Below are 25,060 nucleotides of genomic sequence, written 5' to 3' on the forward strand. Positions count from 1 at the left end.
TATTATGGCAAAACACCTGACTGACATCTTCAGCGTTCTCGGCGAGTACATACGCTTCTGGATATGAGAAATTTATCGACATGCGTCCCACGTAGTGCCCCGTCTTTAGCGTCATGTTCCGGTTTGTCCCTCATGTGCAACTTTCTTCATCATACAATCCCTGGCTTGTGACGACGTCAACTCGTACTTCATTATCAATCGCTCAGCATAAGATCCGCCGCATTCCGTTCTTCGGCGTGGGTCAAAACCGCAGTCCTAAGTCTGATACAGCTAGCCTCCAAGACTTTGGCACACTTTTGTGTCCAAGTCCGCCGCTATTCGGCCTAAGATAATCAACGTGCAGATTCCTGCATCTCAGGCACTACCATCACGCCTGGTTGATTATCGCTCAAGATTTTCGGATGGGGTCGGTTGTCGTAGAACCTGGATGGTATCCATCCAACGTCTACGTACCTCTGGGACACGGGCCGTGGGGTTGGCAAAACTATCGCCATCTTACGCCTCATGGAAGGATTATCAACACATGCACCATTAAGCTTCGAATCCATGAGAAGCTGAAGAATGATAAGATAAGACTGAACGTGCAACCGTCTTCGGATTGCGCTCTCTTATTCGGGTCGATCATACTTAAAGCTACCTAGCCTCCTAGCCTTGTAAGCCGCATCGCATCCCTTTTGTGCATCATCGCAGGGACCTGCATGGGTAAAGGTCCATCGCAACGACACGTTATTAGTGGCATCTTGACACACTCGGATCCTTTTGCGAATTCGACCGTTCAACGTGGTTCGTATTGTTCGGTTACTCTTGGTTCCAGAACCCAGACAGACAGCCTTCACCTTCTTCCTCTCCTCGATTACTGCGCACACTACTCCTTATCTCTTGGTCCAAGCAACCCCGTAAGGATCTAACCGACCCCAGATCCTGCCCCTGGCATGACGTATTGGTACAACGGCTTCGATCTCGAATCTCATGCATCTTTTGCCGGGGTTGAGAATGCCTGTCACTCTCGTGTTCGCTCAGCTAATGTTTCCCTCATATGGAAGTAATAACGGAGACAGGTTGAAGTACACGGAACTCTCCGCAAAAGTCATTGACTTAGATTTGATGAAAGTCGCATAGCCCAAAAGATGGGCTGTCATTGTGCTAACTTTTATGATACAAGTGTCACTGCGAAAAAGGAAACTTGACAAACTAAAGTTTGACTATTAAGTGTATATTAAAAAGTGACGCTGACGCTATTGAAGATGATCAATCTTTTAAGTTGACAGATACAGAAAACTCCCATCCAACGCCGCTGTATGCTTTCTCTATCAGACTCTTCCATGCATGCAAATGATTACGAGGCAGTGTTGGGGGTGTCGTATCCAGAATCAGAAGTTCCCTTGGACTTGGTTACCTCCTCGTCTGGAACCTCCAGTTTCTTCTTTTCCTCGGCTTCCTTGGGCGTGTCTTCAGATTTCTCCGTATCCTTCTCGTCCTTCTTTTCATCCTTCTTCTCGTTGATGCGGTTTTCAGTCTCGGATTCGGTATCAGAATCAGAAGAGTCGGAACCAGAACTCTCGCCGTTACTCTTTCGCTTGGCCTTAGCCTTAGCCTTCTTCGCCTTTGCTCGTTCCTCCTTGCGCTTCTTCTTGGCTTCCGCCTTGCGAGCCTCCTGCTCCTCCTTGCGTCGCTTCTCCGCATCCTCGATTTCCTTTTGCTTCTTCTCCTTGCGAGTTTCTACCACCCACTCATCAACAGCGTCAATGGCGGCCTCAGGGTTGCGCTTGTGCTTGAGGAGCAATCCTTGGATTTCAGCAGGGCTGAATTCGAGCTCGGGCATCTTGGTAGCGAACTTATCGGCAAGAGCATTAACTCGCTCCATGGTCTCCTGGCGGGTCTTTTCAGCCAATGCAGCCTGCTTCTGAACCTCATCGGGTAACAGGACTTCCACATCCTTTCCAGGCGCACCCTCTCCCTCATAAGGGGCGTAGATGGCACGGAAGATAGAGGCACTCATATCAGCGTCGGCACGACCGAATTCAACAATCATATCGACACGGCCAGGACGGATTAGAGCCTTGTCTAGCTTCTCAAGATGATTGGTAGTCATGATAAGGACGCGTCCTTCTTGAGAGGCAACACCATCGAGGATATTGAGGAGTCCCGATAGTGAAAGTCGACCTGGGAGTGCAGGTGCTGTAGTAGGGGGGAGGCCAGGCTTGGCGGGTGCGGTGGTGACGGGAACAACTGCCTCCTCTGTGTTTTCACCCTTCGTATCCTCACGAGTATGAGTGAGACCAGCAGTGTCAATATCCTCCAGAAGTACCACACAACGGCGAGGGAGCTCGGCAAAGAGGGTTGCAAGGTTCTCTTCACTAGCCATGGTAGAGCTCAAACTGACCATGTAGATTCGCATGCGAAAGAAACCAGCCAAGGCCAGACTAAGCGAACTCTTTCCGGTTCCAGGGGGGCCGTAAAGAAGATAGCCACGGCGATAAGGGATACCGCGGTTGGAGTACCAGCGGCGGGTGTTGGGGTCAAGATAGTCGGTGACGTCTGCAATCACGTCTTGCTTGACCTTTTCGTTGAGGATAACCGTAGAAATGGGGCGACTAGCTCGACTCATGCATCGTTGCCATGTAGGATCGCCGCCATTTTGACCAAGTGAACCACGATAAATGATGGTCTTTTTCTCGTCCTTTTTCAGATACTGTTCACGAGCATCGACAAGGAGCTCCTTAATGATACGGGGGTTGCGGCCGAAGCAGGAGATGGACAGCTCCTCTCGCTCGCTCGAGGTGAGGAACCCGGAGCGCTCACGGTTCTCATGGCGCTCGAAGAGAAGGACATGGCCCTTATACCAGAAGAAGTGAGAACCGACCGAAGGGGTATACTGGAGAGGCTTCTTAGTTGAGCCAGAATCTTCCTCTTCGTTGTCGTCGTCGTCCCATCGAAACAAGAACCAACTCCTAGAGTTGATGTTTGTGTTGACCATGAAACGTCGAGAACCTTGGGCAAATCGTTGGTTTGCCACCCAGGCCATCACTATGTTGTAGATTTCATCATCGGTGCGAATACGTACAGCAGACATGAGATGCTGACCGATAATGCTCCATGAATACTCAGTGATATAGTTCCAGGCAAACATGATACCGGAGATAACCAGGAGGAGGGGGATGTAGAGGTTAAGGTCGATACCGAGATAAGCATGGACGATACTTGAAAAGGTGGAAAAGCCAGGGAATAGAAAGTCCAAGATGGCGAACTGCGAGGGAGGCGCATTTGGGAGACCAGCGGCCTCGCCAGTTGTGTTGAGGGTCTCCATACTTTGGGCGTGGGAGATGGACTGCAGGAACGCCAATGGTCCTATCATGCTAACGTGCGTCGAAGAGTGTTGTATGTAAAGAGTGTATGACAAGCCCACAGAGAGCAAGAAATCTCCGGACCTGAAGTAAGGATGTTAGGAATGCCTAATCAAAGGGCTTCCTCAGCTGATGCTAAACTCACACAAGTCTTGTTGTTGCTGAGGGAGGTCTCTCCTTGCAGAGAAGGATAGTTGAGGCCTGTGATGAATATAGCTAGAGATGATGGAGGTGAGTTGAGTGAGAGGAAAAGTTGAAGTGAGAGAGGCGACGAAAGGTTTTATAAGCGTCAAGTCTGTATGCACGAAACGTGATACTGGTGCGCACTGGAGAAAGAGGCATCCACACCCTCATCGTCTGCGTAAGGGCGCCATCAGCCTTACAGCTCACGAATTGAGCCACTTGAGTCACAGCCCGCGTAAACCAACTAGGATCGATTCTCCACGCCGTGACACAAGTGGAAAAGTGGTTTTGCGTGTGGGGTAGAGATTGGCGTTTCCTATTAGACAAGATAATGATTGTCGCGTGAAAAGGCTAGGCATCACAGCGTCATCGTTAGGCAGCAGATCCGTTTTTTACTGCACGAATCTTTTGGGTCAATGCTACAGTTTGTGAAGACTCTTTGACGCAGGGGAAACAGTATCAATCACTCTTTGAATCGTCTATTCTTCCTCCGTGGGCAATGTCGTGATTTTCTTTCTTCCAAATTAGTCTAAACATGTTGTGCTATCATTGCCAACTCTAGATAGAGCCTGATGCACCCGTCCAACGGTTAACCCCAACGACCAATGCCTACTCTTTGTTGACTTCAAAGATCTTTGGTAAGGCAATTGGAGGCTGACCCGCTGACCCTCCTGTGCTCGGCTGCCTCTTTTCTGTGAGCAAAACGAGTCAAGACATTGGATTGGTTCGAGCTGCATATACAGTACGACACTCACAGGATGACTGCATTTTCCAACGCATTATACATACAGTTAAAGCAGGGATAACTACTGAATCAGGATGTTTATTTCGTGCCTCAAGACCACTGTCGTCATATTCAGTCTAGACCTTTTCTCCCCCTTTGTCTATCTATCTGTTTGTCTTGTTGACTTACACCGCACTCTTAGCCCAAGCCTCCCGGCGGAGCATCACCCGGGACGAGTCACGGCAGCGTGGCGATCCAATCGGGCGCTAGACCCTATCTGTTCCACCTGGAGGCTGTGTTTCAACCATTTCCCGGCAAGCGAACACAGGCTGACGAATATCATTGGCTGATGCGTAATGTCAAAGGGTCTTGTCGACAGGGGGGGTTAGGGACATTTGATGTATTGCAGACTTTGGTGCATCGCTCAAAGCCGAAGGCGGGTGGGGGACCAAGAAAAATGAAATAGGCAAACACCAAGGCTTTTTTCTGTTTTACTATCGCAGATATTACGTATCGTACCTAGCTTGTGTATGGAAGGGAGCACACGACACTTCTTGGGTCGTTAGAGGCATGTGAATGGTCGAGACTCTATCCCTACGTCATTTCGTCCTTTAGTTACCCGGTAGCGATCATCGAAAGGTCTAGACCCGCATGTTTCAAGATGGATATTAACAATTCTGGTTTCGTTCCTTGCTATACAACTCTGTGACTAAATTGCAAGAACTGTGTCGCATTCTATAGAGGCAGTCATCTGTGACGTAGTCCAAGCAGTTCGAAGAAATAGTTGTAATGCCATTCTTACTAGAGTATAGCATTGGAGCATAAGACAAACAGTCAACCAACCACTCATGTTATTAAACTATATACATGTATAATCGCACCACCAAACTGCAGCTTGAAGTGCAAGAGGTTAATACGCTAGTGGTTATGCCAAGAAGAAGCAAAGAACAGCAAGCGACATTCGTTAAATTGATGCGTGTAAGCAATCATGAATTCATTCATAACCCTTCAGTTGTCTCATAACTGATTTCCACAACGCCATGTTCGCCATCCCAAGTTTGTTAGCAATACTACATATCCAAATACAATCATCAACGTGAACAGAAAGCACAGCACTACTCAATAGGTTCTGCTCGTCAACGCTGTCTCAAGACTAATATTAATCTTCATCAGAACTCCAACCGTCTGATTCTGAAGAGGGACCTCCTCTACCTCCTGGGTGGTTCTGACCAGTCAAGTCGATAAAAGGAGCTCCGCCAGGCATTCCACCGGGCATTTGGGGATGCATGGGAGGTGGGGGAGGCATGTGAGGAGGAGGAGGGCCAGCATACCCGCCCATCATCGGGGCAGGAGGAGGACCACCACCGAAATTGGGATCATAGCCCTCATCGTAGATACCATCGCCGTAGCCGGCATCATAACCTGGGCCTCCGTCGTAGCCTCCGTCCATTGGTGGGGCCATCGGAGGCGGAGGGGGATGTTGTGGTGGGGGGCCGCCGTTCATGTTCATCGGCTGAACCACCGGCCGGGGAACGGCTCCGTCAAAGTGCTTACGGGAGCCACCTCCGCTCTTGTGGCTCCGTCCACTTCGCTTACTATGTCCACTGCTGGTGCTACCCCTACTGCTACCGCTGTAATAGTAGCTGTTGGGATGAACAACCCAGTAGAGTTGTGTGTCAGACTGATCCCAGTTAGAGAACGTCGAGCCACCGGAACTGACTGAGCGGTCATCACGGTAGTCTCTTGTTCTCTTCTTGACAGCTGTAGCTCCAGGCGGTGCTCCAGCTACCCATGAGAGAAAGCGGAGAGCCTTGGGCTGTTTCTTGGGTATCCGGGTATAAGTAGTCGTCCATGCCGATGAGCGGCTGTCATCTGAGTAGACGGATGAACGTGACATAGTAGATTATTAGATATGGTAATTACTTGGAGAATGAGGCGGGTGGCGATGAGTTTGTGAAGTCAGAATGTGTAGATGGTGTGCAGTTCACGAACCAAAGCAGTGAACTGAGGCTGGTGTTGTGCTGAAGGCAAGGTGATGCTTGCCAAGCGTGGTAGAATGGGCAATAGAAAGAAGGGGTTCCTTGTTCAAGAGAGAAGAGATCGACATGAAGAGCTAAAGAAGAAAGGACGAGGCAAACGAGAGACGGACATGGGAGCTTGATATAGACGGGAACTAAACACACGGACTAGGCGAGGTCTACACAACGTCTACGTACTTGGAATTGACCATTGCACAAAAGCAATCGTCAGGATCGGCTGCCTCGTCAAGGCATCTCATATTCTGCGGGCGACGAGAAAAGAGGCTATTGTCTCCTATGGTTGTTGCACATTGCACAACAGGACAGACCGTGGTAGCGGCAGAAGCAAAGAACGACAGGGGGAGCTTGGAGTCAGCAAGTGAGTGGGTGTCGAGACCGTCCGTCGTGCAGCGTCTTCTGTGCGAGCAGGCTTACACGATACGACCCTCCATGTGATGTGCAGTACGGTACGGTACCGGTACGCTGCAAGTAACGGGCCGCCAGTGAATTTTGGCTGACGGCGGGAGGGAACAGACGTTCCTTGAGGCTCTCGGGCGAGCAGCCAAGGAGTCATGGACGCTGTGCAAGCTGGACGATCGTGCGCCACGTTCGCCCTGCTTTGGAGAGGGGTAAGGTGATAGATGATCTAGGACAGAGATGAGGGTGTAAGAGATGCAAATCTCGTGGGCGAGTAGTTTAATGTGAAGCGAACACACTGCACGTTGTAGTGGTTCGCCAGTCAGAAGTGGTCAAGTTGGACTAATCATCATCAAGTAGACAATAAGAAATTGAGTTGAACTATGCGATTGACAGCTCGGGTTGATCAACTCAATTGGCCACGGAACACGAACAGACACCGGCCATGGAACTGAATTGGCCGAGAGTCCAAGTTCCTTGAAACTTGGCTGACACAAGACCTGTTCGACAGCATAATCCACGAACGAATATCATAAAAAATCAGGACACTTTCACTAAACACAACAGGCTGCGGAGCCATGCGAACGCTCGAGGACAGTGGATAAGTGACGCCTAGACGTCATGCAGCTGCATGCATTTCGCTGTGGCTGCCTTTTCCTCTTTTCTCACTGCCTCTTATCTGGAGTGAAACAAGTTAAACGAGGCTGCAGTGCGGTGGTCTGCTCTATGCGGTACGTTTTCAAGCGGTGATGTTGAGCCGCAACGATTGGCTGCTGGAGCATGCAAGCTGCCGCCGTAACAGGGTTGACCGGTTGGTTATGCGTGAGAGAGAGGGGGGTTGTGCTGTGACATGATGAGATTGGAAGAGGTTTTATGCAGTTGCGAGGTGAGCAAGAATGTGATAGGGTTGAAAAATAACCGCCTTTGGAAAGGGTAGAGTTGCTCTTTGGAGTCAAGAGGCATGTAGAAGTGCTGAAAGGAAACGAAACATGAATTATAAGGCTGACGATCCAGGGATAAAGGGTCGAGAGTTGCATACTGTGAGTGCCTTTCTGGGCTTCATTGATAAACTATTCCTAGGACTTTATAGGTTGCCGGATGTGAATTTTTGATTGTAGGGTAACATGTAGTCGTTGACCTGATAACAGAGACTGTGTATTTGATACTCTGGTAGCATACCTGTACAGTATACAAGGTCTGACAATCTAACATATACTCTACCTGGTACAATCACCATTTCACATAGATCGCCACTTTGAAGGATTCATCTTGTCAACCGTGTGATCTGTGGACTATGCGAGTGCTCAACTCGTTGTCTAACGACATTCATGTTGAACATGTGGTTAAGACACCAGGCAACCCGAGAGTTGGGTTAAGTATCATGGTTGGTTCATTTGTTAACCGGCAGTTGGAAACTACTGTACCCCAGAAATGACAAGAGAGTGGGCTAGAAAAAACAAGGCGGGCATTTTCAACGCTTCATTTCCAACCGGTGTGGCAGATATAAGAGAGAGATCTCACCTACCTGTGCAAAGATCAATGAGAACCATCTGTCTGACATCATCTTCTCAGTGACAACGCATACATCGAAATCGTCCAACTTTGTCTGCATCTTGAGATACTCGAGATGAAGACTCTGGTTGGATAATGTTAGTACCCTGAGAGCAAGTGCGCCGTTGAGCATGCTCCGAGTCGTGTTGCACGTTTCCGAAGCATACATACAGTAGACTACATGAACCCGAGAGACAGCCAAAGCTCAACACAGGTGAGATGAGGGATACCCCACGTGCAAGCCATCAGGGATACAGGGAGGGAGAGCCGACTAGCCGACCGTTGGATGCTATTCAGAACAAACTGGGAAATTAGCATCGACAAAGCCCTCGCTCTGTGCAAATCGACAAATGACAATTCTACAATTCTGGAAGACGAGTAGGAAAAAACTTGGATATTATGTGGATCTATTATGAAGATGGGGTTTTCGCTTGAGTGAGCAAATATTTAGATCATCTTGGTGAGATCAGCGGAGACCGGGAATGACAGACACTGACGGGCTGAGACCTGGGAATCAGGAGACAACATGCATCGCTGCCGGTTCGGCCGGGATCGCCCATTTCGTGCAGTGCGATGTGAGGAATGTGATGGAAGTAAGGAAGCGCCTGAACTTGAATGCTGACAAGCTATGCAGTGAAACAGAGAATGGGAGTCAGTTGATGGCTTGCCTCACCTGATCTTGTTCCAACGATGACTAGATTGCCCATCTTTAATAGACCCTGAACTCATCACGGCAGTTTGAATTCGACTGTAAACAAAAGGTACCATTCACACAAGGATCTTGGCGCGTGAAAAACCAACTGGAACCGATAATGGAAGGCCAATGCCTCGGAGTGTGCTACCGATGCTGCACAACCCCTAGTCAGGTTTGGTTGCCAAGCGGGAGAAGAGCCGACGGTGACAGTAGGTATCCATGACAATGGATGACTGAAAGACATGGAATCATTGCCGAGACTTCCAATGATGAAGATGATGGCAACGACTAGTTATATCCATACTATGTTTGGTATACCTTAGTTACGGTAGTCTGCATCATGATGTGTCGAGGGAATGGATAACTGACTGACTGACTGATTGACTGACTGACTGTAAATACGAGGATCCACCACGTAAACACCAATATCAACACCCAACTATGCATATCCGTACACAAACCCTCAAAAATAGAGTCTTGCGAGCAGCCAAGTTCCGATGACCAATGACGCAGGAATGAAACCTCTCCATTAGTGATCCATCCACAAAGACAAGCCCAATGCTGCTCGCTGAAACCGCTCCAAGCTGCTTTACTGGCTGTTGCTCGAAACGGGGTCCTCAGTCCACCAATCGCATGATCCAGGGCGCTCACTCGCCCCTAGTCCAGGTCCGCCGTTCCAAATCTGGCCCCAGGTACTTGCACTGCCAGCCCAGGGGGATTTGTGGTTTTTATGTACTGTACCCTCTGATGATGGGGAGAGAGGGGACACACATTGGGGAACACGGAGGGTTCAATTGCAGATAAGAGAAGTAATCTTTTGCAGATCATGACTGCTTGATGGGATTAAGAATGTGCTGAGTGTCGCACAACCGTCTTATTCCTCGTGCGTGCCTCTTCTTTGTGTCTCGAGTTAGGCCTCTATTAAGCTTTCTCGCGCCCTGAACTCTTCTGGTAGTTAAGTCAACTCAGGTCCAAGGAAAACAAAAAACCTACGCTGAATTGCTAGCTCAGGCTGTTCTAGACCATCTTGAGCCTAGCTCAGACTCTCTAGAGGTCTTCCCCTTTCCAGACCAGTTCTGACTGGCTTAGGATGGGGCGTTGGGTCCACCAGAGCCCGCAGGGAAAGTCGGGACCCTCTCTTGGTATGGCGCCTGCTTGTCTCCTGTTGGTCTGTTCTCCCAGTCTCCCTCCTTCTGTTTCTGTTGTGTAGCCACTCCCAGTCGCTCCCTCGCTCCTCTTCGAAACCCGCTTTCTCTTTCTTGGCTTTTTGCAGTTCTGTCCATCCTGTCAATCCCCATCGATCCATCCATCCCATCCCAACCACGACTTAACAAATCATCACCATCATCATCAATCGAATCGAATCGGTTTCAATCTCTCAAACCACTCTCGCTCATCCGAATATCGACCTGACCCGAGTCATCGAATTTCCCGTTTCGATCTCAATATTCGCTCGCTACACACTGTCTCCTTATCTGACTTTGTCTCCCGAAATCGACTCCCCTCGCCATTGGCTTGCCGACCGCTCCCCTTCGAATCCCGACCGTTCATTGCCCGTTTGATTCTCGACGTCGACTTCAACCTCTCGAAATTTAACGACTTGTAGGGCGCGCCCTTGCCGGCGTCTTTGGCTTGAAGCCCTAGCCTCCCTCTCCACCACGCCATGGATCCCAGCAACGGGAAGGACTCTAGCAACTCGCGTCGCTCATCGACTCGGCGCTCGCGTTCCTTGAGGCTGTCCACTGGTAGTGGTGCCGATGATGACTACGACCTCAGTGCCATGATGGTAGCGGATGGCTTCCGACCATCCGATAATGCTACCTCTTCCTCTTCCATAAACCCGACTTCAAACTCCAATACCCAACCCGAATCGTCATTATCATCGACCGAATCCTTTTCCCAACAGTCGGCATCAACAAAGTCATCACAGGCACCCCTTGTCTCTGGATCGGACGAAATTGCTCCTGCTATCCGCAATCGACCTTCTAGCATCTCCAAGCCTCACCGAAATCATGATTCCCTTGCCCTTCGAAACGACGGTACATCAACTGCTGACCGATCTCACATACGCAACAACCACAGCCTATCGTCAGATTCTCCTGTTATTCGTGCCGAAAGTCCATATACAGGCCCGTCTGGCCCCTCTCATCCGTATCAGATGTATCCTCAGCGAACAATGAGTGTGGCTACTACATCTACCACCGCCAACGCAGTCATACCAGAAGATCGCTCTTACGGAGGCACTCAAGCTCCAACTCATCCATATGCTCTTTATACACAAAACACCACCTCCGGCGAGAGCAGCGCACCCTCTATTCCAGTGGGATTCAATGGCTTGGGAGGAACTTATCAGCGACAACTAGGACCGGATGGAGAAGAGGCAGGTGATTTGGTGGGCCCATTGGGCCATATGGAGGAACTGCCGCCCTACACCAGATATCCGGATAATGCGTATGTGCCTAAACCTGCAACACAAACACCCGTATCGCCAGTATCACCCGTGTCAGAACCCCCATCCCCCAGCAGGGAAATTCCAGGAGCTGGAGGAATTGGTATGGCAACTCGCGATCCTGAATTCTCATCAACGGATGATGACCTAGCTTTGCCGAGGACCCGGCCTTCAGTCAGAAGCCATGCCTCCGAGGCCAGCCATCACGACATCAACACCGCTGCCGCCGAAACTTCCGAGAAGCCTACTGTCAACAAATGGCAACGTCGGGCAAAGAAGAAGCTCTGGGGAATTGTACCTTACTGGGCTATTTGCCTGCTACTTGTTGGCTTGATTCTCATGGGCATTATCATGGGTGCTGTTATTGGCACTATGCTCACGAAAAACCATAACAATAATCCAGATGAACCCCCCGATCCAGATGAGTAAGTTTTGCCATTATCCTTCACTATCATGCTAACTCCTGTCCAGCAAATATTCCTACCAACCACCGACCACGACAACATATGACCCTGAGATCATCACAGCCATACCGACTGACTTGCCCCATATGGCCACAGGGCGTTTTGCACTTCCCAATATTGACCCTAGCCCTCAGAATAGCAATGCTTGTTTCAACGACTCGCAACAGTCATCGGCCTGGTCCTGTGACATTGTCATCCCTATGTGGTCAATTCAGATCGATAGTGGCACAAAACCTAAGTCCAAACCTTGCTACAATATGACTCTCAAAGCTATTCCTGATAAGGACACGCCGTTCCCTTGGGGTGCTCAACCTCCCAGCATTCCTCAGCCAACGCCTATGGTATTAGTAAATGACACGTTGGAACTTGCACGCGGTCCTGCTTGGTGGATGAGGACAAAGTACAACAAGACTGTCATCGTTTCCGAGAAGAAGTTCGGTGCTGCCCTGAGCAAGCGCGGCTGGGACGGCGACGATGAATACGAAGACTACAACTCTTTCCATCGATTTAAGAACAAGGCTCCTCCAAACGCCAAGAAAGGCGACAAGCCTTGGATATGTACATGGCCAGACACTGTCATCGAGTTCTTTATTTACCCCGGTGAAAATTCTTCGACCTATCACCCCCCTTCTGCGTCAGCTACCGTTTCTGGAGGTGCCACTACCACATACAGCACTTATTCTAGCACATCCACGCCCGACTGGAGCTCTTGGAAACAACCTGTGCCCGTGTTCCCCCATGTATACAAGATGGTTGAGCGCCGATTTCTATGGGGTGAACAATCCGTCGCGACTTGCACTCAATACGAGATAGTTGGCAACGGAGATGTAGCAGAGCCTCTCGAAAAAGATGGTAAGAAGATTGTGATGGTCATTGTTGAACAGGAGGATGAGGAAGTTGATGACCTGGACCTTACCTTCACAAAGCGCTCAGAACTTGAGACCAAGAAAGCGCTTCGACAGTTGCTGAAACGAACAAACCCGTCACTTACCGATTGTGGTTGCTCATGGACGTCACTATAAAGAGTTGATCTCATTTATATTGCCCTTATTTGGCATGGGCTCACTTATTTATACATGACGAGCCCTGCCATTTTATACCTTACACATTCTTCTTCGATATCACGGCGTTATACATACAAGACTAAGGGGGCCCTTACCGGATGACACGATTCTTATATATCCGTCGTGTCTACACTTGTTTTCTGTCATTACTCAAGATTGCATCATGCGAGAAGGAACGAGAGTCATGTAACGGAGCGCATTTTGGGCCACAAATGAAAGGAAGGGAATATCTGGAGTTATGGGAGCGACTGACCGCTTATGAAAAGAAATGCCTATTGATTCATTTAAGTCCTTTGATTTGTGATTTTGTTTAACATTGGCTACATGCATCTTTTTTCACTGCCAATGGTACATAAATCCGCTGTTATCAGCGCGAAAATATGATTCTCAGTTGTACTTGAAATTATGGTCAATTCAATGTCTGTTGACTCAAAATAGATTCGTACCCGATGATGACTTTCTCACAATGATGTGAATGAATAGCTATTATATACCTGGACAAAGCGATACCCACCTGCTCCAATGGACCTTGAAGGTCCGGCTTGATCAGTTATGATTCAATTATCCTAGAACGTCGTCCGACTGAGATGTTCGGTGCAAGAACTAGGAAACGAGACAGCGTCCCACAGCGAGTCGTTCATTGTTCCAACCTCCCACCGTGACGTCAACTCGTCTTGATGCGGACTACTGAGATTCACTGGAGAATGTTCGATAGTATCATGATTTTGTAAACATAGCCTCGAGGTTGTATGTCTGATTTCGTCAAGGTCTCGCGGGCGTCACTGAGCGTCTTTTGCAACAGCTTCCTCGTTCTCTGGGGTTTCCCGAATCTCATTGTCGATGATGTCTTTCCTTCCATCTCGGAAATCTCGCATTAACGACAAGAAGACTGAGTTCTTCCACTTCTCGCCATCCTCATGCTCAACTGACTCAAGAAGACGCTCTGCAGCATCTGCAACTTCTGATTTTGTCTTTGTCGCCTCAACAGGCTCTGTGACCACTGGCTCCTCTGTCTCAAGAGAAAGGCTGGCAATATCTGGTGTTGCGAGCTTTGTAGGGTTAGCCTCCAATGTCGGCTCAGTGGTTGTCTCCTGTTGCGAGGCTTCTTGAGCTTCAGCCTGTGCTATTGCTGCGTCATTGAGTTCCAGCTCACGGGCCATCTGGTCCATCATGGCGTCAACCTGTTCCATCCCGCCGCCGGCGTTGTTAGCCATCCACTTTGACATTTCGTCATCAAAACCAGCCTCTTGAGTCGTCGCAGCATTGCCGTTCATGAAAGCACCGTTGGCTTGGCCATACATAGGAGCGAAAGCAGCGTTTGGCTGAACGAATGCGGCTTGGAAGTTCATCTGGGGAGCTGGCTGATGCATCTGAGGTGCGGGCTGGGCGAAGCCATTCTGAAGAGGTTGACGCTGCTGTGACTGATTCGCGAAGCGGTTGAAGTCTGCTGCCCAGTTGCTTACGTCCACGGAGGGATATTGATGCCCTTGGCGAAACTGTGGCGATTGCGCAGCGTGAAAGGCTGGCGAGTGTCCTTGTTCAAGGACAGCGGCATGGGCTGCTAATCTTCCTGCTGCATGATGCTGAGGAATACCTGGAAGAGCTGATGGACCATCCATGAACGCGCCAAAGCCATCTGCGCCTTGCATTTGTTGTGGCGTAGATCTGAAAGACTGATTATGTTCAGTTTATAAGTCTCTGGTGAATACGTGAGTGCTTACAGAGTGACCTTGAGGGCCCGCGCGATCTATGAGTCGGTCTTGATGGTGGCTGACATCTCGGGCCTGGTGGTCGATAAGACGCTTGAAGGGTGTGCCTCCGCTACACGAAGCGTCCGCCATGATCGAGTGAGACGTTGGATATATATATGAGTTGATGAAGATGCTGAGAGAGTATTGGGTAGGTAGGCAGTATACCTCGGCCTCTGTGATGGATCTAGTGGCGCGTATATAGTGGTATATAGTAGGACTGTCTGACGTTGAAGCTGTTGAAAACTGATTATAGGAGGCTGAAGATCAAAATGAAGATGCGAGGTTGAAGATGAATAATCCAAGAGCCGCTTTCCCCAGAAATCAAGTCCAAGTTTCCAATTCAAGACCGAGTCCCGATGGCTCGTGATTGCCCGCTCTCCCGCCCCGTCCGGGGAAGCCTCAGCTGCGCCGAGGCAACATTGAACTCGGTACGTACTGCGCCGTTCGGATACCAATGCGGCAAGTGGGGGAGTCAAGGTTCAATCCACCCAAGTCGAGATCACGCTTATATTCACGTGATCTCTAGCTTGGCCAACTGTCACCACCGCCACGGTCTGGCGCGGGCCACCTCAGATAGCTCCAGGCCATGGGCGGTATCGTGTCCTCTGATAGCCACCTTTTCTATATTTCACCCTATTTTCTTGTTTCCTTTTGCGCTGTAAATTTGGTGTGGAATCTAGCAAGATGGTAAGTGATGCAAGAATCATGAGATCCCCCATCTTGTCCCATCTTTAGCGGGCAACACCCAAACCAAACTTGTTCTATTATAGCTAACCCACCCCTTTAGTCGGCGCAAGTTATCACCAACTCTGGTCATGAGGACATGATTGTACGTTCCCGCTCCCGATCGATGCAACTCGAAGCTATGCAATGCATAACCAAGCTCGACACGATATCTCCCTACGACCTCGAATCATACTGACAGCTACTCCCAGCATGATGCTGTCCTCGATTACTACGGGCGCAAGCTAGCTACCTGCTCTGGCGACAAGACGATCAAGATCTTTGAGATTGAGGGCGAAACCCAGCGATTGATCGAGACTCTCAAGGGGTAGGCTTGAAATATCCCCATACCTAAGTAGGGGAAGCTGACAGGGCCGACTTACAGACATGAGGGTGCCGTCTGGTGTGTCGCTTGGGCGCATCCCAAGTACGGTAACATCCTCGCATCGGCTGGCTACGATGGTAAGGTATTCATTTGGAAAGAGCAGGGCGGACAGAACAACGCATGGCAGCGAATTTACGATTTCAATCTACACAAGGCCTCGGTCAACGTCGTTTCGTGGTCTCCCCATGAGGCTGGCTGTCTGCTAGCATGCGCCTCCTCCGACGGCAACGTGAGCGTTCTCGAGTTCAAGGATAACAGCATCGACCACACCATCTTCCCCGCCCACGGTCTCGGCGTCAACTCTGTCTCCTGGGCTCCTGCTACTACCCCTGGAAGCATCGTCAGCAGCGCGCCTGGTCCTGGTGCTACCGGCAACCGACGGTTCGTTTCTGGCGGCAGTGATAATGTCCTGAAGATCTGGGCTTTTGATGCTGCTTCTCAGACCTACAAGCAAGAGCGTGAGCCCCTGACTGGACATACCGATTGGGTTCGTGACGTTGCCTGGTCGCCTACTGTCCTCCAAAAGTCCTACATCGCTTCTGCTTCGCAGGACAAGACGGTCCGTATCTGGACATCCGACCCCTCAAACCCCACCCAGTGGGAATCCAAGATTCTCAACTTTGAGGCGGCTGTGTGGCGAGTTAGCTGGTCGCTCAGCGGCAACGTGCTGGCGGTAAGTGGACAGGACAACAAGGTGTCGTTGTGGAAGGAGAACCTCCGAGGCGAGTGGGAGTGCGTCAAGACAATTGAGGAATAGATGGAGGCAGAGTAAAGCGCGACGCAACTATGAGTACAAATAGGAGAGCCAGGCGTTCAAGGCAAACAAAAGGATGATTATCTTGCTATGATCTCTCGATCCTGATGTGGGATGCAATGTGATGAGCGCGAATGTAGCCGAACAACGAACGCTATCATGGGCTTGCGTATATCACGAGACTTGGACCAGGTTACTTTTCTGGCAGGATATTGTGAAGATGAAGAGAGCCACTCTGGCTCAGTAATAGAACCGAGAACCTTTAGAAATGTTATGTTATCGATCCTTGAGTATTTAATTGCTATGGAAACACGAACAATTGTGCCCACGGCTCATAGGTCAGCCGCTGTTCCAACTTGGGACGTGAATTTAAAGGCTAAAAGGCTGAATTATCATCAGGAGCAAGAAAACTTCAGATTTCAGATACAAGTGCCAAAATAAACCCAGTAAGAGTGCCCTAAGCTTGAGCTAAATTACCCAGATAGATATTTCTATCGCCTAGAGCCTTTATTACCTCTCCAAACATAGGCCTCTTTAGTGTCATTCTTCTTGAGGTAAGCATCCCACGTGTTATATAGCACGAAAAGCTCCTTAGTTGTATCAGAGGTGAAGAACAACCGATTCTTCTTGTCCCAGGCCAAGCCGGCAGGGCGGAAACAGTCCTCCGGGCAATGCGCGTTGTTGTCTTTGTTGAACATGATGGGTGTGGTGGTATTTCCGCTTCTTATAGCGTCCATCGCAGGCTGTCCATTCTTGAAGTCGATATATGCGACTTGATATCCCACCGGTTTCATACGGTTCCCTGAGTAAGGAATGTCAGTTAACTGGCCCAGGGGTTAATGTAAAGTGGGATGATAACTTACAGCTTCCATGGAAAGCCATATATGCTCGTGTGCCGTCCGGGTTGAATACAAGGGCTATAGGCGCAGACTGGGCTTGGAATACTTGGACGGGAGCAACGTAATCCCTTCTGCATTCCGCATCAGTTCGACGAGATAGATCAGACTTCTGATCAGCACCAAACTGATCGCCGATTTCGATGTCACCGATTTCAGGAAACTTGCTCGTGGACCACAAGCTGTAGCAAAAAGGGTAGCCGTAGTTACCGCCGCTGCTATCCTTAGAACCATCGAGATATCCGTGGAAGTTCATCTCTTCGCCCGGGTTATCGACGCTGATATCTTTGCCATTCCGATCGAGGGCCACATAGGAGTTCTCAGTGCTGTATATTCCACCAGTAACGGGGTGTTCTGCTAGACCCTGAGCGTTGCGCAGACCCCAACCGAGGAGGACACCATCCTTAGCAAAGTCATAGGTCTTCATACCGGGGAACTTGGGATCGAAAGTTGATATGTTGAAGGCACGGATCTGAGCGTGGCCAGAGGAACGCACCTCGGCTTGCGGGTCGTTACCTATGCCGCTCCCTCGGGAAACGACAAGCATATCAGGGGTTTTCTGTGATATGAGAAGGGATCGCCATGAAGAGCCTCTGGTAGCCAAGTTGTCGACCACCATCTTCTCTGACCCTTTGTCCAGCTTGACATTCTTGGCATCGTAAGAGTATGACCAGACGCTCGACGATGAGGAGGCATATATGGTGCGGCCATCCTTTCAAAGCGCGAGCCCGTGTCTTAGTTGTGGATTAATCAGTTGGTGACCGACAGTGTAAGAGACCGTGGATGAAAACGTACACTGCCCTTTCTGAGCAAAGTCGTCTTCTTTGCTATTCGGACACATTTTCCTCCCACGTCACTGTCATCGAGCTGGATGTGCATTATACCGCGAAAGGCATCTAGAATAAGGAGAGCACCCTCACTATCAAACAAGATGGTCCGAGGTTGTCTGAAATTGTCGCGAAGGACGGCATATTCCCAGCCGGGAGCGGTCCGAGGGCCAGAGAACTTGGGCTTCGTTTCTTTGTAGCTGCATTGTTGGGCTGAAGCAAAAGAAGTGATGAAGGCTGAGATCAGCGCAATTGCAGCCAGGATGCGAAGGGAGGTCATCTTGAACGGTGGGAGGATGACGATGGAGAGGGTATTTGGCCTGCCCAGGACGAGAAGGGAAACATCGTTTTAATGGTCGTGGACCGAGACCACATTTTGGTTCAATTGGATCCTGGAGTTCAATGCAGATGAAGCGTGATCTGCTCTGCTGAGAGCTGATGTTGAAGGTATCCGTGTTCTGTAGTTTGACGTATTGCATGATGCCTTTCTCGTGTTGGTTTCTTATAAGAGAGCCACACAACGCTATGGTTGATTCGACCGAAGCAGACCGAGTCTAGTTAAGCCAACCAAGAGCCACTCACTATCAAAGCAAGCCACACAACAATTAGCCATAACCTACGGCTGTTGCAATGGCTCGCTCGACCTCGAGCGGATGATAAACCTCAAGATTGGAACAATGATTTCACGTCTGATACCAATGCGTACAATTAACCTATCGGAATAGGTACAGCCAAGTTAGGTCACTTGATCTCAACCGAGATGGGCACAGACCTTCAGACTGAAACATGACTGGATATGTCATCACAAAACCATTCTTGTTTCGATCATCATTGTCACGCTGCGTGAGGTCTGAGTGTTACGCCCCAGTCTATAATATGCAGGAACAAAGCCTATCTCACTCCTACTACCGGAATCACAACGCCATGTCCTCTTCATCGCCTAAACTCGCAGCACAAGGTACTCAATAACTGCTTTACGAACGTGTATTGATGCCTGATATGTTATCCTGTTCTGAGGAGACCCTTTGCTTCACCGATACGCCACTTCACTAGAACCAGAAGTTACTTTTTATGACTTGGCCAAACTGGAAAGCCTCAAAAACAAAAAAACAAAAAAACAAGAATAAGCCCCTATTCAAATATTACCTTAGCTCTGTGCTATGACACTAAGCTGGGAGACAGGTCATTTTCCCAATTCTTGTCCAACACTGGCATGATTAGACCTTCGTATCAGAACCCAGAGAATTTGACGAGGTTTCAATTGCTACTCTATAAACATCAGACTATTGACGGGGGAAACTTACTGTACATAAACAAGAAGTGTTCAGGCCGCAATTTGGATAAAACTTTACAGCCTGACTTGATTTCATGTTGATGGAATCCAATAAGACAAAATCCACATAAAAAAGCACAACTATCTCGTATCGAGCTTGACAACATGAGCGATCAGACCCCTTGTTTAAGTTATATTGCTAGTTCACCGATGTTACAGCTGGTTTGCTCACTTGATCATGTGGCCTATCTCATAGACAACGCATTTGCCGAGGCCAATGCAATCACGAATTCACGTCTTTGACTTTAATAAGCAACCCAAAGTCACATAAAACTTAACACTTCCTCCCATAGAACTTCACGGTTGCCCCGCTTCCACCGCGTCACAGGCGCGTGGTCTTTTCTCAGTCGTCATCAGAAGAGTGATGGCTAATTGAGGCCCTGCAGGCTACGGCGGCGGCGGCGGCGAAAGATGTCTTGTTGGTTTTTGATGGGGCCAGCTGAAGAGCGAGTAAGGCTTTTAAGTCAATACATGCATGTGCAGTTAAAAGGCATTGGGTACCTTAGTAGCTAATTGCAATATTCTTGACTTGCTTGCCTGCTGTAGAGGCAATGAATGCTTAACTCATATGAGACTGACTTGTAAGCCAGAAAAGCGAACAATTGAGTAAGAATAAAGAAATAAAACAGGTAACCAGACAATCTTACACAAAAGGACTCTGCATAATGACATCGAGTGCCAAGATATACATGCATACTGCCGTTTTGAGGCGCTTAAAAGTGTACATACTCGCTTGATGGCTGCAACAACCAACGACCACGTCGCTTGTGGTCCGCCTCACTTATAAGCAAGATGTGCAACGTGAAAAAAAAGGAAAGAAAGAAAAAAAGCAATTAAGAGGCCGGCATATATGCCCAAGTTCACGGTCGGGGGCTTGACCTAGTCAGGGTTGAGTCATGAACCAACAGAGTTGCAAAGGAAGAGGGTTAATAACATGTCAAATATTTCCAACGTCAAACATCCATACATAGTACAACGTCTGTTGCAACTTGATCACTTCAACCATGACCAGAGCACACCACCATTCTCAATCTCAATCTCACCCTCCATCACTCTCTCAAGTCAGCCAGAACGACACGATAGTCGCAATGGCTGAAAGGGGTTATTCCTGATTGACAAGGGGTGTATGTATGTGCAGCCAGCCACATAGTCCAAACGTTCCTATCATCACACTACACTCCACAGGCCAGACCAGGCCACGCACAATATCGATCATATGCACCCATACTACGTAGTTACAGGTCACAATGCTACAGGTCATTTTACGATAGAATCCAATCCATGTTGTCGTCACATCTTGGGATTTACCGATCTCTTTAATAGCCTGACCACCTCTTTCGTATCAAGTGCTTTCCCTTCAGTCTCGTTGTTACAATAGACAAGCACAAGTCATGGCTATCATAAACACGGTGACCGTTTTATCCTCTTCACAGATTGTCTGGGGGATTATCTTTCTATCCTTTTGCTATGTAGCCGCTGTCGTGGTTTACAGATTATACTTTCATCCCCTCGCCAAATATCCTGGCCCCTTTTGGGCACGTATCTCAGCAGTCCCTGCATACTACTACACTCTCAGACAGGATCGACATATATGGTTCTGGCAGCTACAAGAGAAATACGGTGAGCATTAGATGAATACCTCCAGTTATCAGAACATCCCATTTTAACAAATACGCCTATAGGTCCAACCTTTCGTATCACTCCCAATAGTGTCTTGATCAACACTCCCACAGGCCTCAAGACCATTTTCAACAACAAGGCAAATGTCAAAAAGGCCGAGTACTATAAGACATACCCACGCAATGTCCATGTCATGACAACATGGAACACTATCGACAAGACCATGCATGCTCGAAAGAGGCGAGTTATGAACCATGCCTTTTCTGACAAAGCACTGCGCTCCTGCGAACCTTTCATCCATTCCAACATCGACCGGTGGATTGAGCTACTCGACCAAGAGATTGGAGAGAAGAAATGGTCGCCTTCTTTGAATATGGCTCGTTGGGCGGATCATCTCATCTTCGATACCCTTGGAGAGTTGTGTTTCGGTAAATCGTTTGGCATGAAGGAGCACGATAGCGAGTTACGACATATCCCAACACTCATGACTGACTTTATGTCGACAATCCACCCGGTAAGATCCAACACACCCAAGGCGAATCTCTTATTAATGTTGTACGTTAGATTGCCTACTCCCCCTTCGCTCCTCTCTGGGCATGGCTCAAGCCCCGAGGTTTGGATTTCCTTCTTGCAGCAGCAGCTCCTCCAGCATTCAGCAAGTGGCAGGCCTTTGTTGAGCAGTGCTTCACAGAGAGAGTCCAAGTCGAAAACAACATGCGGGGCTTGTGGGAGAAAGGCGATAGCCGAAAAGACTTCTTCCACTATCTCTTCCAGGCCGTGGATCCTGACACTGGAAAGGGATATAGTAAAGATGAGCTTTTTGGTGAGAGCGAGTCTCTTATCATAGCTGGCTCTGATACCTCTGCTATAAGTCTTGCCGCTTCTTTCTTTTACCTTTCTCGATACCCTCACGTTCAACAAAAGCTTGCGGAGGAGGTCAAGTCTGCCTTCTCTACCGTGGATGACATCAAGGGTGGTCCAGCTCTTTACTCCTGCCAATATCTCCGAGCTGTCATCGACGAGACGCTGCGCATGAGCCCTCCTGTTCCAGCCGATCTTTCACGGGAAGTCCAAGACGGTGGCATTCTCGTCGATGGGGAGTATATCCCCGAGGGCATCAAAGTCAGCACCGCGTCCTACTGCATGCACCACAACCCCGATATCTATCCCGAACCATTCAAGTTTCGTCCCGAGCGTTGGATCGTTGACGATAAGAATGAGTTTGGTGTTTCCCCCGAGAGTGTCTCTCTCGCTGAGAGCGCCTTTATGCCTTTTTCTGCAGGTCCTCGAGGATGCGTCGGGAAGAACCTAGCTTATCTCGAGATGAGTCTGGCTCTGGCCAAGATTGTTTACCACTTTGAGATCCGACGTGACTTCAGCAGCAATCTTGGAGGTGGTAGTCCCGACGCCATCGAAGGACGCCGTACTGTTGATCAGTACCAATTGCGAGATATCTTTGTTGCTATCAGAGATGGACCTATGGTACAGCTTGCCAAGCGTTCATAGACAGATTGATCACTCTTTACCGGTCGAGAAGCCTCTTGACCACTGTAACCATCTTCCTGGTTCTCTACCTTATGTTTTGACAATTGATACTAGATGTATCTTACGCTTCATGTACTACTATGGAAACAATTTGGCAATTCATAGAGTTTTTAGACTTTTGATAGGTGTAGCGTCAACGCTACGAAAGCATGTAATAATCTAAACTGCATAACGAAACAGAGATGACCAGTGTAACTTTGTAATTTGTAGTTTCCGCGAGGAAAGTGCCGTTTTAACCAAGAGTAGGCTTCCTCGTGGTCATTACCTTAGTCCCAAGTCTTTCAATTCCCTTCTTCGAGAGGTTGATGAAAACATCTAGGATAGAATGAGTGTCTTGTCGTTTTAAAGACACCATTTCGACGTGAAATGAGAACACATCACCAAGCTTAAGACCCTCAGAGTCTATGCAAGGTAATAATACGCATGCATTTTCTTCCCAAGTCTGTTTCACCACATTCTACATTATCGAGTCGTTGCTGAAGTTTCACGCGGCTTAAACGCCTCTTTTTCTGAAGCGTTATGCCTTGAGCATCCAAGTGAAGTTTGGGTTTCCCAGTACGAAAAACTTGAAACCCGCGGTAAACAAACCAGAACAACTCGGCCTTAAGCATGGCCTTATTTGGTCTGAGAGCTGCCGTGAACATGAGGATCAGAAAGTCTATGTGGGGGCAAACGCTACTCACGCATGCACTGAAGCGTGACACACAGGGAAACGCATGGTCTTAGTGTAGTTGGATTAATCCTGTGCTGTATATCAAACATGAGAAGAAAAAATATAGGAGGTCTACAAAGAACCCCCAGATTCCATGCACCTTGACGCCCGCCCTTTGCGAATCTCAATGGACCAAAAACCTTCTCTTCCTTCCGCGTATGTGCTTTTGCTCTGCCCAGTTGTATGGGACCAACCTCCACCAACACTCATCTCGAAGACGAAATAGTAAAGGAAAAATGGAACAGGGGAATAAGATGACCTAATAGGAGGGGGAATAGAGAAAACATGGGGGAATGCGGGAGGAAACAAAGCTACACAAAGTGTGATAGACAAAAGAAATTAGGTGACGGTTATACGGTCTTTGATCTCTAGGTAGAGAGGAGAAGTAGATCGTGGTCTAGCGCAGGCCAATAACACTCATCTCGAGGGTCCATACTCTTCGGATCCAGACCTTAAGCTTGCCCTCTACACCTGCAACATTCTCGAGCTCGACACCCTCCCACCAGCATCGCCGAGCAGGTTTACGCCAGAAGAGCAGAAGCTTCTGGGCCATACCGACAGCGTTAGTGCCCATCTCGTTACCCCGGATGTCGCTGCGTAGACGGGCAAGAGCCAGACTGCAGATGACGGCCTTGTTAGGCTCACCAGCTCGATGACCCCATCGATCATCATGATTGAAGCCACTAGTACAAGTAAGCATGTATTACCAGCTATCAACAACACAGATAGTGAACTTACCCTGCCGTCAGCATCTCGATCAAGTGGGCCTCAGTAGTACCCGGCTCGTCGCTTCGCTTGAGACCCGAAAAGATGCCGTTCTGCTGCTGCAAAGCCTCTGCAGCTGCCCGTTTCACGGCAATCATGTCAAGCGGGCCAATATCCGCTCGTGGAGGGATAGCATAAAAGTCGAGGTCCTCACGTAACACAATGATACCGGCTCGCTTAGAGTCGTCACGCGAAGTGCCGAGAGAAGGTGTATCCTCATCCTGAGACGCATTTGGTGATCCATCTGTGGGGATAGATTGTGCTACGTCCCTAAAGAAGTCAAGCATATACTGAAGTGAAGCTGGGTCGTACTAATTTCGTAAGCCACTGTTTGCAATAGTAGGGAGACATTAGCTTACGTCGACTTGCACTGCATCGCCGTCTGCAAAGCCGCCCATTTGGCCCTCAGGGAATAATCCATTGGGGAACAAAGATAACAGCACAAACTCGGGCAAAGTAAGCAGCTCGTCCCTAGAGAGATAAAACCTTGTGCCCCTATCTGAGAATTAGTACACTGGTAGATAACCACCCGCTTGTAACGCTCACCTTAGGTCCATAGCAATCGTCTCATCGGCACCAACATCTCCAAGAGTGCTAACAGGCGGTCCACCCTGTTGCACTTGAGTAATGATACTCGCAGCTCCTCCTGCGGCAGCCATTAGGAAAGAGAATGTGGAAAGGGGACTATCGCCCTCTTCTGAATAAGCCGGAGGCGGTTCTGCGTCGTCGTCTTTGCGACTGGAGTCTCCCTTGGTATCCCGAGGAAGCGCGCGCTTGGTCTCTGCGACTGGATCGCGAAATGCAGTAGTGCTTTGATCTGGATCAAAGGGGAGAGCTTCTC

General features: G+C 49.0%; 8 protein-coding genes; 3 read left to right on the plus strand and 5 right to left on the minus strand.

Annotated features, from left to right (window-relative positions):
- Window positions 1–1,336: 1,336 nt before the first annotated feature.
- Window positions 1,337–3,355, minus strand: FFUJ_04144 (related to BCS1 protein precursor; the record flags this gene model as incomplete). Its single annotated transcript, XM_023572605.1, has 1 exon — window positions 1,337–3,355. One exon carries the CDS (start codon window positions 3,353–3,355, stop codon window positions 1,337–1,339), a length of 2,019 nt encoding a protein of 672 aa, XP_023426698.1.
- Window positions 3,356–5,410: 2,055 nt separating this feature from the next.
- Window positions 5,411–6,148, minus strand: FFUJ_04143 (uncharacterized protein; the record flags this gene model as incomplete). Its single annotated transcript, XM_023572606.1, has 1 exon — window positions 5,411–6,148. One exon carries the CDS (start codon window positions 6,146–6,148, stop codon window positions 5,411–5,413), a length of 738 nt encoding a protein of 245 aa, XP_023426699.1.
- A 4,446-nt stretch (window positions 6,149–10,594) lies between these two features.
- FFUJ_04142 (uncharacterized protein) lies at window positions 10,595–12,866 on the plus strand (the record flags this gene model as incomplete). XM_023572608.1 has 2 exons in its annotated part: window positions 10,595–11,805; window positions 11,852–12,866. The coding sequence occupies 2 exons, from the start codon at window positions 10,595–10,597 to the stop codon at window positions 12,864–12,866; spliced, it is 2,226 nt and encodes a 741-aa protein (XP_023426700.1).
- An 821-nt stretch (window positions 12,867–13,687) lies between these two features.
- On the minus strand, window positions 13,688–14,749 carry FFUJ_04141 (uncharacterized protein; the record flags this gene model as incomplete). XM_023572609.1 has 2 exons in its annotated part: window positions 13,688–14,581; window positions 14,630–14,749. 2 exons carry the CDS (start codon window positions 14,747–14,749, stop codon window positions 13,688–13,690), a joined length of 1,014 nt encoding a protein of 337 aa, XP_023426701.1.
- A 594-nt stretch (window positions 14,750–15,343) lies between these two features.
- On the plus strand, window positions 15,344–16,524 carry FFUJ_04140 (probable SEC13-protein transport protein; the record flags this gene model as incomplete). XM_023572610.1 has 4 exons in its annotated part: window positions 15,344–15,346; window positions 15,447–15,488; window positions 15,595–15,710; window positions 15,768–16,524. The coding sequence occupies 4 exons, from the start codon at window positions 15,344–15,346 to the stop codon at window positions 16,522–16,524; spliced, it is 918 nt and encodes a 305-aa protein (XP_023427216.1).
- Window positions 16,525–17,012: 488 nt separating this feature from the next.
- On the minus strand, window positions 17,013–18,524 carry FFUJ_04139 (related to L-sorbosone dehydrogenase; the record flags this gene model as incomplete). XM_023572611.1 has 3 exons in its annotated part: window positions 17,013–17,323; window positions 17,385–18,129; window positions 18,213–18,524. 3 exons carry the CDS (start codon window positions 18,522–18,524, stop codon window positions 17,013–17,015), a joined length of 1,368 nt encoding a protein of 455 aa, XP_023426702.1.
- A 2,444-nt stretch (window positions 18,525–20,968) lies between these two features.
- FFUJ_04138 (related to benzoate-para-hydroxylase (cytochrome P450)) lies at window positions 20,969–22,703 on the plus strand (the record flags this gene model as incomplete). XM_023572612.1 has 3 exons in its annotated part: window positions 20,969–21,197; window positions 21,260–21,711; window positions 21,762–22,703. 3 exons carry the CDS (start codon window positions 20,969–20,971, stop codon window positions 22,701–22,703), a joined length of 1,623 nt encoding a protein of 540 aa, XP_023426703.1.
- A 1,148-nt stretch (window positions 22,704–23,851) lies between these two features.
- FFUJ_04137 (related to growth regulation protein WHI2) lies at window positions 23,852–24,878 on the minus strand (the record flags this gene model as incomplete). XM_023572613.1 has 4 exons in its annotated part: window positions 23,852–24,137; window positions 24,193–24,530; window positions 24,579–24,714; window positions 24,766–24,878. 4 exons carry the CDS (start codon window positions 24,876–24,878, stop codon window positions 23,852–23,854), a joined length of 873 nt encoding a protein of 290 aa, XP_023426704.1.
- Between the last annotated feature and the right edge of the window lie 182 nt (window positions 24,879–25,060).

This window comes from Fusarium fujikuroi, chromosome FFUJ_chr02, assembly GCF_900079805.1.
Source record: "Fusarium fujikuroi IMI 58289 draft genome, chromosome FFUJ_chr02".
NCBI lineage: Eukaryota > Fungi > Ascomycota > Sordariomycetes > Hypocreales > Nectriaceae > Fusarium > Fusarium fujikuroi.